The 14,382-nt window shown below is 40.3% G+C and overlaps 1 protein-coding gene across 4 annotated transcripts in view; it reads right to left on the bottom strand.

Annotated features, from left to right (window-relative positions):
- Positions 1-14,382, bottom strand: part of ARFGEF3 (ARFGEF family member 3) — a 131,019-nt gene that overhangs the window by 84,172 nt on the left and 32,465 nt on the right. For all 4 annotated transcript variants that reach the window (XR_004968743.1, XM_036316579.1, XM_036316578.1 and 1 more), the window contains exons 3-4: positions 12,935-13,016; positions 9,920-10,051 (exon numbers count right to left, since the gene is read on the bottom strand). Coding sequence is in view for 3 of the 4 variants with exons in the window: in XM_036316579.1 (XP_036172472.1) it covers positions 9,920-10,051; positions 12,935-13,016 (214 nt within the window). In the remaining variant the exon portion in view is untranslated. The remainder of the gene's footprint in view (positions 1-9,919; positions 10,052-12,934; positions 13,017-14,382) is intronic.

The raw sequence follows: 14,382 nt of genomic DNA, 5'->3' as shown, positions 1-14,382 counted from the left end.
CACTGCATCGTGAGAGGGCAAAATTTTTAAATTCACATTCTGAGCATGTTGGCCTCGAGAAAAACAGGAACATCTAAATATCGAGGGCGACTCCATTAAAAATACAGCCCTCACGGGGTCACGAAAGCATACTGACTACATTATCACTGAACAGCAGGAACTTGAGTGATAGATGGGCAGCGTCTTGCAATCTAGCTGGATGGCACAGCCGCTATAAATGATCTAAGAGGATAGGAAAAAAAGGCTTAAGCCCTGGCTGGTGTGAGTCAGTGGTTACAGCATTGGCCTGTGCACCAAAGGTCATGGATTCAATTCCAGTCAAGGGCACATACCTGGGTTGCAGGTTAATCCCTGGCCCTGGTCTGAAAGCATGTGGGACACAACCAATCAATGTGTCTCTCTCATATTGATGTCTCTCTCTCTCTCTCTCTCTCTCTCTCTCTCCATCCCTCCTACTCTCCCTTCCTCTCTCTCTAAATATCAATGATAAAATATCCTTGGGTGAGAATTTAAATAAAGAAGGGCTCAGTCTTCCATGAAAAGGGGAAAAATCATTATAAAGACTACAAAATTCCCAAACAACTCTGCAATTTAAAATGTGTACAGAAACCCCGGATTAAAAAAAAAAATAGCCTGGAAAGGAGAAAGTAAAGCTGATCTATTTTAAGAACTGGCACAAGTAAAAGGATCTGGCAATTCAGAGATGCTGAAGAGAGGCCGTAAAATGCTTCATTTAAGTGAAAAGGTGTTCATGTATAGGAAAGAAACACAGCATATAGAGGGCTCGGTACTATCCAAGGTTTCAGGCATCCACCTGACACTTATCTCCCACATACACGTGGTGGTGGGGACTACTGTATATATTAACTCTGAAGGTTAGAAGACATCATAACTGGAGAAGAGAGACTTTGCAGATGAGATGACATATGAGCAAAGCACTGATGCAGGAGAGAAAAGAGAGAGAGATGTGTGCCAAGCAGAGGAAATGCCATGAGTAAGGGCATGGAAGTATGAAGGTAGAGGCTAGAGATGATGCTAGAAAGTAGGTTGGAACCTTATTGTACTTCAATTTAAATGCCCTATGTTAAATGTTCTGCATGTATTATTTTAGGATTGGTCAGGCCAAACTAATTGTACTAAGACAAATGGAAAATTGAAGTGATAAAGCAGACACTTAATAAGATGTCAGTGAAGTTAAAGACAGATTGTAGTCATTCCTATGGATATGGACTGACTGGGGTGCATTTGGCAAAGGGATGCAGGGAATTCCCAACGTAGAAGGCAAACATCTCCGTATTTAAAACCTGGGTATCATCCTACACTGTTCTCCCTACATATTCCCTCATGTCTGATCAGTCTGCTAAAATCTCTCCTGCTTCCTCCATTCCCAAAGCTTCATATTAGATATTAATAAAGTAACATATTTTGAAGAACAGTGGTATCCCTTGTTCAAAATGCTTAATACAGGCAATACCGCTACAGACGTGACAATCACAGAACTGGCAGAAAATCTAAAAGGCTTTTTTCTACAGAATTTATTTGGAGCCGTTTAGATATATTACTTAAATCTGTGTGTCCTCTTCACCCCATTAGATTTATAAGCTTCCTAGTGGTAAGGTCTGACTTTCTGATGCCCACCTGTTTACAGCACCTTGCCTGGCCCTGGGAGGCATGGTAAGTCCTGGCCCAGGCTCAGTCCCTCCTGTGCACTGTCCATAGGAGAATCAACCTCCGAGAATGTCAGTGGTCAGTGAGATTGCGCACCTAGGTGCTTAACCATTATTGGAAAATGTGTAGACAATGTGATAAGACAGCCCAGCTCTATAGAAGAAAACTGTCCTGGGAATCTGAATGTCACATCCAGGTGGTATAAATGGCTAAAGGCAATTTTTGCAATCACGTACTGAAGTGTCAGGTGACCTGGTGAGGGCAACCGGAATTTAGTAAGCCTCCTTTCAGACGTACAGCCATCTGGCAGGACCTCACTCTGGAGAGTGAGAAAACCACCTCTGCTCCCCAGAGGGCATCTCCCATGAGACTTACGGAACATTCTCCCTGCCTGACATCTGTTCTGCTCTGAACCTGTCTTTGGCACTTAACATAGTAAATGGTAACTTGCCTAAGATTTATGTTTCAAAGACCTCATTTCTGCTAAAGGACCATTTTCCAGAGACGGCCACTGCATGTCTACTTTATATCTACTTGTGTGCTGCATTCCTCGGGCTCTCCTTCATTTATGCGACAAATATTTATTGAGGTGTTACCAGGGGGCAGATCTAGCACGAGATGTTGGGCATACAGTGAACAAAAAAGACACCCCGATCCCCTATCTTGCAGGGCTAACATCTGGTTTTGAAGACAGTCATAAGATAAGGAGTTATAATAAGTTGCTATGAGCATTATGATTGGAAAAATATACTGTATTCTGGGAAAGTTTATCAGGGTCCAACACAGCACACCAGTTGTAATGCTGTTTTTATCTTTTCATGAAAGTCTTAATTTAATATGTTGTAACATATAATTAACAAATTAAACTTGGGGAAATAGTCAAGAAGCAAGTTGATTTGGGGGAGACAACCTACCCAAAGGCACATCAAGGGCATGGGGGCACACTGAATGAGCAAGGAATTCTTCTTTTACTCTTTCTTAAACTATTAAAATAATTTTTATTTATATAGGAGTGCTTCTTGAGGTGACTGTAGTTTCATTTTTCCAAATACCAAATGATATTTGTAAGTCAAACCAAACAAAAAAATCTACCAGAGCTCAAAAGGGTATCTAAGAATCGGAGTCCAGCCCACAGAAGGCCCTGTCTTTCCTGGAACAAGGAGAGAGCAGACCCTTGAAATCCTCAGTGCCAGGTGCACTTCAGACCCCAGCTCTAGTTCTGGCTGATACCTTAGCTTTGCTACTTAATACATATCTCCTTCTGGTCCCTCACATATATTGGCTGGAAACTTCCTCAAATGGAAAGCAATCCCATAATTCCTTCTTTAGAAACATTCTGGTTTTTTTTTTAACTTGGTCAAATTCAGCAGAAACTGAGGCAGAAAATTCAGTGACACGCCCTGAATACTGAGACACCACCTGTCTTTCTCTAGGAGGTATACATCATTATCATTTACATTCTACAGCTTAGAACATTAAGGCACAGATAAATTAAAAAACTTTCCTACGTTCACCAAGCATTCTAGCTCTAGAAGCTCTGTTTTTACCACTCTGCTACCGAATATTTTGAAAAGCAGAAAAAGTAACAAGAAATTCTAAAATGACAGAGTGTAATGATTGTTAGGACAATTACATCATGCCATTCTGCTACTCTTGCAGACACACTTGTCCACGTAAAGGTGTCTCAGTTAATTCCTATCTAAACTGTAGGACATTTCTTCTTTCTCATTACGTTTCATTATTTTTCAGAAGCCATATTACTCACACTGACCTTGCAGTTAACTCAAACACAAGTCTAGAAAGTTTTCTTCTTCACCTATCCAATACCACACATTCAAAGACCAGATCAACTCCTAGGGTTGCCACAAAGCCTCTCCAGAAATATTTAAATGGTTGAAAAAGCAATTCTGCTACCAACAACTATGTAAGCCCCACCAAGTAACTGAACCATTCCAACTTCAATTTTCCTATAAAAAGAAGGATCTGATGATGTTTGAGGTTACTTCAATTCTAAAGTCCAAATCCATGTTGTTCTTTCTCAGTTTTGAACTCAAACAGATATTTATCTATAATCACAACTTGAGTTTTTTGTTTCCTTTTATCCTGTGGCCACTGAAAACTATCACATGTGTTTCCTTCTCCTCTCCATTAGTCAAAACTGAAGTAACAAGCAACTAGTAAGCCACATGCCAGATGCTCTGCCAGGCACCAAAGGGACACAAACAATACTGACAGTATGTAATTAGTTTTCACTTAGTACCTAGTGAGATTCTGTAGTCATGCCTGAATCGAGAGTTTAGGATTAACTAGTCAGAGAGATTATATCGTGATGTTCCCCCTGAATAGGCCACTGTAGTCCACTAGGTTTCAGCTAACCTCACACCTCTCTGAATGCATTATAATTCTTTTCTGCTGAGGAAAGTGCAGTAAAAAAAAAAAAAAAAAAGGGCAGGAGATGGCAGAGGAGATGTGTCAGCTGTCTCTTGCTGAGGAAAAATAAACCAGACTGCGATTCTCATGTGATAAGTGATTGTGGCAGACTGCCAGTTCTCTCTCAGCACTATCCTCTTCTTTTTGAAGTTTAGAACTCTGGGAATATGCTGCCCAAAATAAAGACTACACTTCCCAGCATTCCTTACAACCGAGTGTTGTCATGTGACCAAGTCTGGCCAATGGGATGTGAGCAGAAGTGTCCTGCCTATCCTTCCTTCTGCCAGTTGGCTAGAATGTGTGATGACTGAGGATGGGGGGCCATCATGGACAATGAGGTGGGGAAACAAAATCCAAGAAACAAACATCTCTGTTAATGTGGTTCAGCCAATACTAAACCAAATTTATGCAAGAGAAAAATAAACTTCTGCCTTGTTTCCGAGGAAATAAATCCTAACTAATACAGTAATTCTTCACTTTTTCCAATCCCAATCTTCTTGCTTGATTCTTTCTAATACTAGATCTATTTGCTTTAAATATTACCTAAGAGACTTCTCTGTTCTCCTCATCTGCCCACCCTCAGACCTTACTATAAATACACTCTTGCCGAAACTGGTTTGGCTCAGTGGATAGAGTGTCGGCCTGCGGACTGAAAGGTCCCAGGTTCAATTCCGGTCAAGGGCATGTACCTGGGTTGTGGGCACATCCCAGTAGGAGATGTGCAGGAGGCAGCTGATCAATGTTTCTCTCTCATCGATGTTTCTAACTCTCTATCTCTCTCCCTTCCTCTCTGTAAAAAATCAATAAAATATATTTAAAAAAATAATAAATAAATAAATAAATAAATAAATAAATAAATACACTCTTAGTTTTCCTAGATTGTTCATTCATTGTATTTATCACAGTTTATGTGTATTTATGCATTTCATTGATTTCTTTACCACTGGCCTTCAGACAAAGACTGTTTTTGTTTCATTTCAGTTTCATTTTCATTGCCATGGGATCATCCCCGCCTAGCACAGAGGAAGCAATAGATATTTATTGACAATAGGATTGAAAAAATTGGAGGATCTTCCCCACTCTACTAGGAACTCTAACACATTCCCAGTAAATATAGGAGCCTCTGCATCTCTGCTTGCTTAACAAACACCATGGGTGTAAAGTTTTAAAACACTTAGAATTATTCTCAAATATATTCAAGTGGTATGGCACTTGGAAATGGTGGTGCATAAAAAAAAAAGAATAGATAATGTGAAAATACCTTTATCTCAAAAAGTAATGCATAAATTACTTAAAGGAAAACCACATTTCTAAGTTTTCAATATTTTCTTCCTTTCCATATATTTTTATTATCTGTCTAATGCAGTCACACTAAGGGGTTGAGAAGCTTGTGGGGGGAGGAAATAGTACGAATTTTATCAATGTGTATACAAAGTAGAAAACACTATCTTCAATTTTCGGAGCAGGAAGAGGGAGGGCTGTTGGGGAACCACTTTCTTAGCAAAACCACCTATTTTAGATGCTTCTGCAATAACCAAAGAAATGTGTTTGTAATCATGACAGATCAACCTCTAACAACTGCACATTGAAATTAAACATTTTTCATCAAACACTGGATTGTTCCTTAATACTAGAGATCGCTGCAAATCTTTAACGTGTCTCAATAGACTTAGCTTTAGACTAAGAATGGATTTCTCCTTGTTATGAGAAGGCAAGACAATTTAGTCATTTTTCACCCTCAAACTTGGCTAATGATCATTCCTCCTCCCCTAAGACACTCTAGAACAGGGGTGGGCAAACTTTTTGACTCGAGGGCCACAATGGGTTCTTAAACTGGACCGGAGGGCCGGAACAAAAGCATGGATGGAGTGTTTGTGTGAACTAATATAAATTCAAAGTAAACATCATTACATAAAAGGGTACGGTCTTTTTTTTTTTTTAGTTTTATTCATTTCAAACGGGCCGGATCCGGCCCGTGGGCCGTAGTTTGCCCACGGCTGCTCTAGAAGACCAAATGCCCAGAGTTAAAAGGCCAAAATATGAGACTCTGCCATTAAAATATTATTGAGAAGGGATGTAGAAATGTTCCTTCCATTTGGCCTCTTTCTTACTCGCAGACCAGGGCATGGACTGCAAAGCTGGTACATAATTTAAAAGTACTCTCTCCTCTCCACTGTAAGACCAGAGTTCTACATGGACAACCTAAAGCTTAGGTCTACCGGTTCTACAGATAGTAAGCTTTTTCCCCATGAATCATTCACCTTTATATTTTCTGTAGACATCTGGTTGGCTTTGGTACAAAATATGAAAACATGTCAATGGTAAATGACATTTTCTTTCCCTTCCCCTAACTTATAATCTCAAGTTCTCCTCCCCTCCCCTCCCCTCCTCTCTCCCCTCCTCAGCGCGCACTTACACACACACTCACACTCAAACAGAACCATCAGCTACTTTGGTGGGAAAATTACTATGATCCTTTCTTCATATTTGAATCTAGCTAATTGAACTAGTAAGTAAATACAGTGTTATAATGTCATGGGAGGGTACAGAAAACACACAGGACTTCAAGTCACTCTAGCTTTGCCCCTTGTTAGTCTGTGACATAACTTTTCTATTCAATCAACTTTAAAATGTCTTGCAGATAGAGTAAGAAGGCAATGTAACCCACTCTTTAAGAACACAGGCTTGACCTCAGGCTGAATTACAGTTCAAGTACTGGCTCCATCATTTAACTAGGTGTGTGATCTGAGTATGAATGTCAAGTACTTAGCAGAGTTTCTGATGCATAATAAACGCTAAATAATCAGCTCCTGTCATTTCTCCTTTGAAAATTGTAAAGCCTTCCACCAATATTCATTTCTATTATCCAAAGATGCACATAAAATAAGATGTCCAATAACAAAACATTCATCAAATGCTTTCTCAGTATTCCATATCATATATTGCCTTATCTACAAAGCTGGCCTGCCCTTCCCAGATTGCATTCTCTCATCTCTGACACACTTACAGAGGCAGAAGGCCAGCCGTAATTCCCTGTAGTCTTTGAAGACTCAGCCAGTTGTATCAGTAATAACCTCATTAAAGGTTATCCATCAGAAAGAAGGGGGGGAACGTCCCAACAGATCTACTATCTGACCCAGCAGTTCCACTTTTGAGTATTTATCCAAAGATAATGAAAACACTATTTTGAAAAGATCTATGCACTACTGTGTTCACTGCAGCATTATTTACAACAGCCAAGATATGGAAGCAACCTAGGTGTCCACTGATAGACGAATGGATCAAGATGTGGTATATACACACACAATAGACTATTACACAGCCAGAAAAAGAGAATGAAATCTTGCCATTTGCAACAACATGGATGGACCAGAGTGTATTATGCCAAGTGAAATAAATCAGACAAAGACAAATACTGTATAATTTTACTTATATATGGAATCAAAATAAACAAAAAATAAAACAAAACAGAAACAGACTCGTAGAAACATAGACCTAACTGATGGTTGCCATAGGGAGTGGGGAAATGGGTGAAAAAGGTCAAAGGGACTATAGTCAATAATATGGTGATTAGATTGCACAGTGACAGATGAGTACTAGGATTAGTGGGGAGATCACCTTACAGGGTATAAAAATGTCTAATCACTATGTTGTACACCTGAAACTAAGATAACTAACATAGTATTGTGTACCAGCTAGAGTTAAATAAAAAATACATTTTCCCCAATTCTAATGTTGAACTAGTTAAAAATAACAGCATGCAACAAAAGCCCTTATCTTTCTAGGCATTTTGGAAATCTACTTGTGAAGAATGGCAGCCCAGATTGTTGTTTTTCTTTTCTGACAATGTCTGATTTCTTTCCAGACGTTAATTACAAGTACCACGGTCTATTGTGATATCATTAAAAAGTCCATTAAGATGGCTTTCCAGGATTTCCAGGAGAGTTAACATGTGTCAACTCCTGTGCTCAGCAAAGCTGGCAGAAGGCACTGCTGAACTGTTATTTTTTAAAGCAAGTACAGTTTTTCAAAACAGGTGTTACTGTGGACATGACCATGAAGCATCCTGCTTCTCCACAGCTCCTACAAAAACAGGTACTTTCTCATTTTAACTTTTAATACATATGTCTGTCCTCTACAAAAAGTTATATGCCTGGGAGAATTTCCAGATAATATGAAATCTGTGAGGCGTGTCTATCAGTATGACACCAGAGCTCAGCTTTCAGTACTTTGAGACTTAATAGTAGATGAAGGACTCAGCAGACTAGACTTGGAAGTAGTAAAAGCAATTAACACGGCAGCTGGCCTTGCTTCTCCCCCAATAGTGGCCAAGGGGGTAGTAGAGAAGTAAAACAAATCTAGAGGTGGTTATGCTTCGGTTCCTGTGATTGCACAACTGACAAACATATGTCATAGGACAGGAAAAACCTGTATATTCCCAAAGCAAAGGGAGTTAAAGACAAATAAGCTTCTCAAGGCCATCCAGCTCAGAGTTTCCCAATGTTTACTGTGTACAGGACTATTCTTAGACCCACCACTAAGATTCTGACTCAGCAGCACTAGGTAGCTGTAGCAGTAGGTAAAAGTAGGAAGAGTAGTGGTAATATTTAACACTTTGAAAGCACTTGCTTTATGCCAGATACTGTGCTGAGTTCTTTACAAATATCACTCTACTTAATCCTCACAACAATCCTATTAGGTAGGTGCTACTATTACCCGCATTTTACAGATGAGAAGATCAAGCTAGAGTGGTTAGGGAATCTGTCCAAGGAAATGAATCTGCTAGGAAATGAATGAGGATTCAAACCTAGCTAGATAGGCTGGCTTTGGAGTCTGAGCTCTTCATTAATCACTACACTAAACCACCCACCACAGGGTTAGGGTGAGTCCCAGGGCATTAAGAAAATGCCATGACTGAAACCAAGCTTTTCTTTTCTGAGCAGAGAAACTGAAGCCCAGAGACGTGAATCTCTTATCCAAGACAAAAATCCCTCAGTGCACTTCCAGGAAGAAATCAACCATTCTATGCCACCAGCTATTCTTAAACATTCCTCTAGGGAGAAAACGGGCAGAGACATTATTGAAAGCCAGTCTGTTGGTTCCAGCTGTTACTCTGACCAAGGCGCTCTTCTGGGAAAGATTTCCATCCTTTCCTGCCCAACTCACTCTTCACTCCCAGGATATGACATACTGCAGAGTCAGTGTAAGGGGCTCCCAACCATGGTGATTTTCAAGGAAGGGAAAAGGGAGAGATGTCAACCGCCACTCCCCCCCACCCCCTCGGCAATAGAGATGATAGCTGGAATGTGGGAGATTAAGGTCACATAATTTGAGCATGGGGAAAAAAGATATGATTCTGATATGCTTCCAAATTATGGTCTTCTTCCCCTAAAAACTGACTATTCTAAGACCTTAGTGAATGTTGAAACAGCATTAGAACTCTGCTTTGTTTTAACATAGACAGGCAGGCAGGATACCCAAAATGATCGGATCTGTCCCAAGCTAGAACTGCTCACATACATGCTCTCAAAAAGTGATAAATACATTTTCTAACATTGGACATGCATGAGTGGGCCAAAAATCTTACAGATGTACTGAAATCATACCTTTTCACTTAGGTGTCCTTTCTGTTCAATAATCAAGGTTACTCCGGGGGACCATAAGCAAGGATAATAACCATATATTATTCTAAGCAAAGGGTGAGCTAGCATGACCAATATGCAGAGGCATTTCCCAGAAAACAGTAAGAGCTGGGGGGGTAGGGGGAGTCAGAGTTTGTTCCTGTGCCAATGACGCAGACTGGTAGCCACATCAAACCAACCTTCATCACTTCCACCTGCAGGTCTTCGTGGAGGGACGGTGTCACTTTCACGGCGTTCAGGATCTGATTAAGCAGCTGCTTCTCATCGGAGTCTGTTTCCATGGATACAAACCTTTCCTCTGACAGAAGCTTCTGTAAAGAGGCACAAGGCAGTGATCACAGATAGGCTCTTTCCTGCTGCCTTACTCTGTTGCAGCTTAGTACGTACGGAGGATAATTCTTCTTAGGAGGCATGAAGCTGGAGGCCATTAGGAAAGAACTCCTGCTCTAGATGCCATTGCAAAGAAAACAACACATCAAACCTTTGGTGAAGTTTTTTGGCAAAGTCTTCTTCCTGCTATTAGATAAATCATTATATATTTCACCAAGTGAAATTCTAACATGGTGGGCACAAAGGTTATTTGGGTGATGGGGGGGAGCATGCCTGTGTCAAGGGAAATGAACCCTCATAACAGTCGTGCACACACACTCTTTCTGAATGGAGCTTGGTCACAGGAAAGGAGTCCTGTAGACAACAAGTTCCTTTTCTCAGATGTTTACTTTTTCACTTACGACTGTGAACTATCCCCAAACCCAACTGCCTACAGCTTCTGCTCACTTATCCTTCCCCAGATTCACACGGATTAGCTTGTGAAGTATCCGAAATCAGCTGTGACGTCTACCTAAGCCTTTTCTCCTCCATACCGTCAATGGCATAGTTTCACAGGTGCTCTCGGGCTTGACATGTGGCCTCCAGTGTGAATGTAGGACCTCATGAGTGGCCTGACATGAAAGGTAAGCGCACCGTAAGGTAAACTGTGGACTGTGGGTCAATATGGTGTATCAATGTAGGCTCCTCTTTGGTTAAAAAAAAAAAGAATCATGAATCATGTTGGTGAGTGGTGTTGACAATGGGAAGGCTATGCATGTGTGGGACAGCGGTACATGGAATTCCCTGAACCTTCCTCACAATTTTATTGTAAATCAAAAACTGCTCTAATAATAAAGCCTTTTAAAAATAAAAAATAAAAAGATGGCAGAAAATAAGGGAAAGAAATGAGGTCTTTGGTGGCACCACTGAGCGGGTACACCAAACCTAAAACGGCCCATCTCTAGAATTCTAGTTATGTAAAATAATTAAATGTGTTTATTGCCAAACAAACAAACGGTAACTCATAGCTTTAATCACATTCTCAGATCAAATTAGCTGTAAGTCACGGCAGATTCTGTGCTGACTCACACTTGTGAATGAGAGCCCCTAGTTCACAAGGACTGGAAATAAGCTGTTCTCCCCCATTCTGTCCTGGGGCGGTGGGTCTGTGAGACTCAGTTAAGGACTTTCTATTAATCCCTGTTCTCTCTGCCTTTGGCCAATTCAGTGTAGAGTCACTGCTGTGAAGAGCTTTTGGCTTCTGATTGTCCAGAGCAATGACTCCCTCTTTTAGCTGAATGCCGATCAGAACAGAACAAAGATGGTGTACTTTCTTCCCAGAACTCTCTGACATGTTTGCCTGTATTATCTCAAAAGAGATTTTTCACTATTATCTAGTGCACGCAGGGCAGCCCAGAGTTAAAGTTAATGTATGAACCTCTTATTAACTACAGTGATAAAGACTGGGAAGCCCAAAAATATTGCCTGAAGTTAATCGGAGGTAACAAGGAATGGTAAGAGAAAGCTCCTTGCCCACCAGGTCACTGATGTTATCATAATTAAGTAAACCCTTGAAATCACAGTCCCCTAACTTAGAGTGTTGGAGGGTTAAGAAAATAGTAACTAAATGGAAAATCTATACAATACTTGAGAAAAAAAAACATCAGTGGCAGGTTAAAACAACCTTCCATTCATTTTTGGTTGGCCCAATTACCTGGGAGAAGAGCGAAGATTTAAATAACATTATGGATGATGTTTAAAAATGTCTAATACTGTTATATAATAAAACATACTTTATCTAATCCAGTGGGGGAGAGAGTAAGAAAAGGTATTAGGGACCTCTTTGAACTTAGAGAGCTAACAATGAAATTGTACATACGGATGTGAAAAGACATCATACAAATGCTGCTGATCCATGGCCCTGCTGAATAAACCCCCGTAGGCTTGAACTTCACAGTGCTTGTCACTTAGAAACCAAACCACTTAAAAAGTCGGTGCATTTATATAGCCATCTCTCTTGCACTCTTGCAACGGCTCTATTATGTAATGTGTAAAACACAAATGAACAAATGCTCAGAGAAGGAAATGTTCTCAAACAATCTAACTTTTCCTATTAGACCAATTTTTTTTTTCTTCTCAATCTTACTCTGAAAACAAAACACATTATCCCATTTGCCAACCTAACTGTAGAGTAGGAAACAAAACAAAATGTGTCAGGTTTACCATCAATTTTCATCCACAGAACCACAGACATTGAGTGTATACAAGGTTTGAGTTGATATGGAACCTGGGGTGTCTCTCTTGGGATCCCTTATTCTCCTAAAAGTTGGACATTGCATAATATATTTCACTTTTGGCCCTACCCGGTTTTACTCAGTGGATAGAGTGTCAGCCTGCAGACTGAATGATTGTAGGTTCGATTCCGGTCAAGGGCATGTACCTTGGTTGCAGGCTCGATCCCCAGCCCCAGTCGGGGTGTGTGTGGGAGGCAACCAATTGATGTGTTCCTCTCTTTCTGCCTCTCCCCCTCCCTTCTACTTTCTCTAAAAAAAATAACAAATAAAAAAAAAATCAATGAAAAACATATCCTCTGGAGAGGATTAACAAAAAATAAAATTAAAAAAATTCACTTTTGTGTGGCTTAGCTGAGTCCTCATGAATCAGTGTGTGAGGACAAAGGCTCAATAAGATAATGTTGTATACAAAGAAATGTTGACAAATATTTTTTAAAATCTTGTTATCCTCTGTGGTTATTACCTAGTTCAATCAAAAGTCTGTCTGGGTCTTTAAACAGCTAGTATTTAAAATATTAACTATTTGCTCTTTCCGTGCCAATGCGGCCTGTCAATTTCTGTCGTCCCCAATGCACTCAGTGCGAGCCATACCTGTATTCCTGCCAAGGCATGTTGGGCCAACTTCACATTCTTGGATTCCAAAGCCAACTGGAGAGGCAGGAGGCATTTCTCCCTGGCAAACACACAAATAAGGACATGTGAGCCCAGCAAAGTTGGCAGTCAAGTGTTAGGAGCCTTATGGACACCCCCATCCCTCAAATGCTGCCACACACACATACAAAAACTATAACCAACCATGAAAATGCACATGGGCTTAAAAAACAAAACAAAACAGGACAAAACGCTGTACAGCAATTATAGCATAGCAGCAGCTTGCCTTCCTAGCATGGCTCCAGGAAGAGCAAACACAAGGACACTCAAACAACTGTTTTGGTGCATCAATATTACCTGATGGGGCTCTCACTAGTCCATGAACAGGCCTTGCTCTTTCCCAAATAGCTTGTACCAGTACACCTGGGATGAACAATTCTAGAAAGCACCATTGATACAGATTTCTATGACTTGCTCATTCTTCTCCCTCACCCAGGAAGTGACTGCACCACCACCATTAACTTGCTTCATCAATATAAGTTAAAATTCTATTAATTTTTCAATTTCTCTCCCAAGTCAGTAATCATTTGTAATTTTTAAAATTTTCTCTTTAGTCTCTGGTAAGGGGTACATATGAATTTTCTGATGGGTTCTTAATAAACACATTTCTAAGACAGAAATACAAATTAATCATCAGTAGCCTTGACCAATGAGAAGTACCTGGTGTCATGGAAAAAACAAACAAAAAATACATGAAGAGCTACTTGGATATTTTAAAGCTTAAAAAAAGATAACTGGCCCTGGCTGGGTGCCTCAGTTGGTTGGAGCATTGTCCCGAATACCAAAAAGTTTGTGGGTTAGATTCCCAGTCAGGACACATTCCTAGGTTGCTGGTTCGATCCCCAGCCAGGGCATATAAAGAAGTCAACCAATCGATGCTTCTCTCTCACATACATGTTTCTTTTTCTCTCTCCGTCCCCTCTCTCTAAAAGCAATAAGAACATATCCTTGGGGGAGGATTAAAAAGAATAAGTAACTGGACACTAAAACATGCCAGCAACAAACCAAAAGGACTACAAAGAGAAACACGTCTGCTGGAAGCAATCATTCTAAATAATTAAACAACAGACCAAGAATTTTAATCAACCCGCTATTTCCCCATAGAGTTACACTGGCACAACAAATGAAACATGACTTAATTCCACCAGGTTCTTCTATCCCCACTTAAACCAGAGCAGGCCCATTATTATGCTTTCTATTTTCACCATAGACTGAAAGGGTCATTGACTTTACAGTGTGACAGCCACAGGGTAAGACCACAGGATTTCATCTGTGGAGAAATAAGGGCCACTGTTGTTGAACACACTGAGACAGAAGTTAATTATAGCTCTGATTCCTTCCTGTTCACTCTGCAGCTCTGCTGCTTTTCCACGGAATCCTCCGTCGGC

Source organism: Myotis myotis, unplaced genomic scaffold, assembly GCF_014108235.1.
Source record: "Myotis myotis isolate mMyoMyo1 unplaced genomic scaffold, mMyoMyo1.p scaffold_m19_p_7, whole genome shotgun sequence".
In the NCBI taxonomy this organism is placed as follows: Eukaryota; Metazoa; Chordata; class Mammalia; order Chiroptera; family Vespertilionidae; genus Myotis; species Myotis myotis.
Note: the sequence above shows the minus strand (reverse complement) of the source record. Positions and strands in the feature narration are given on the sequence as shown.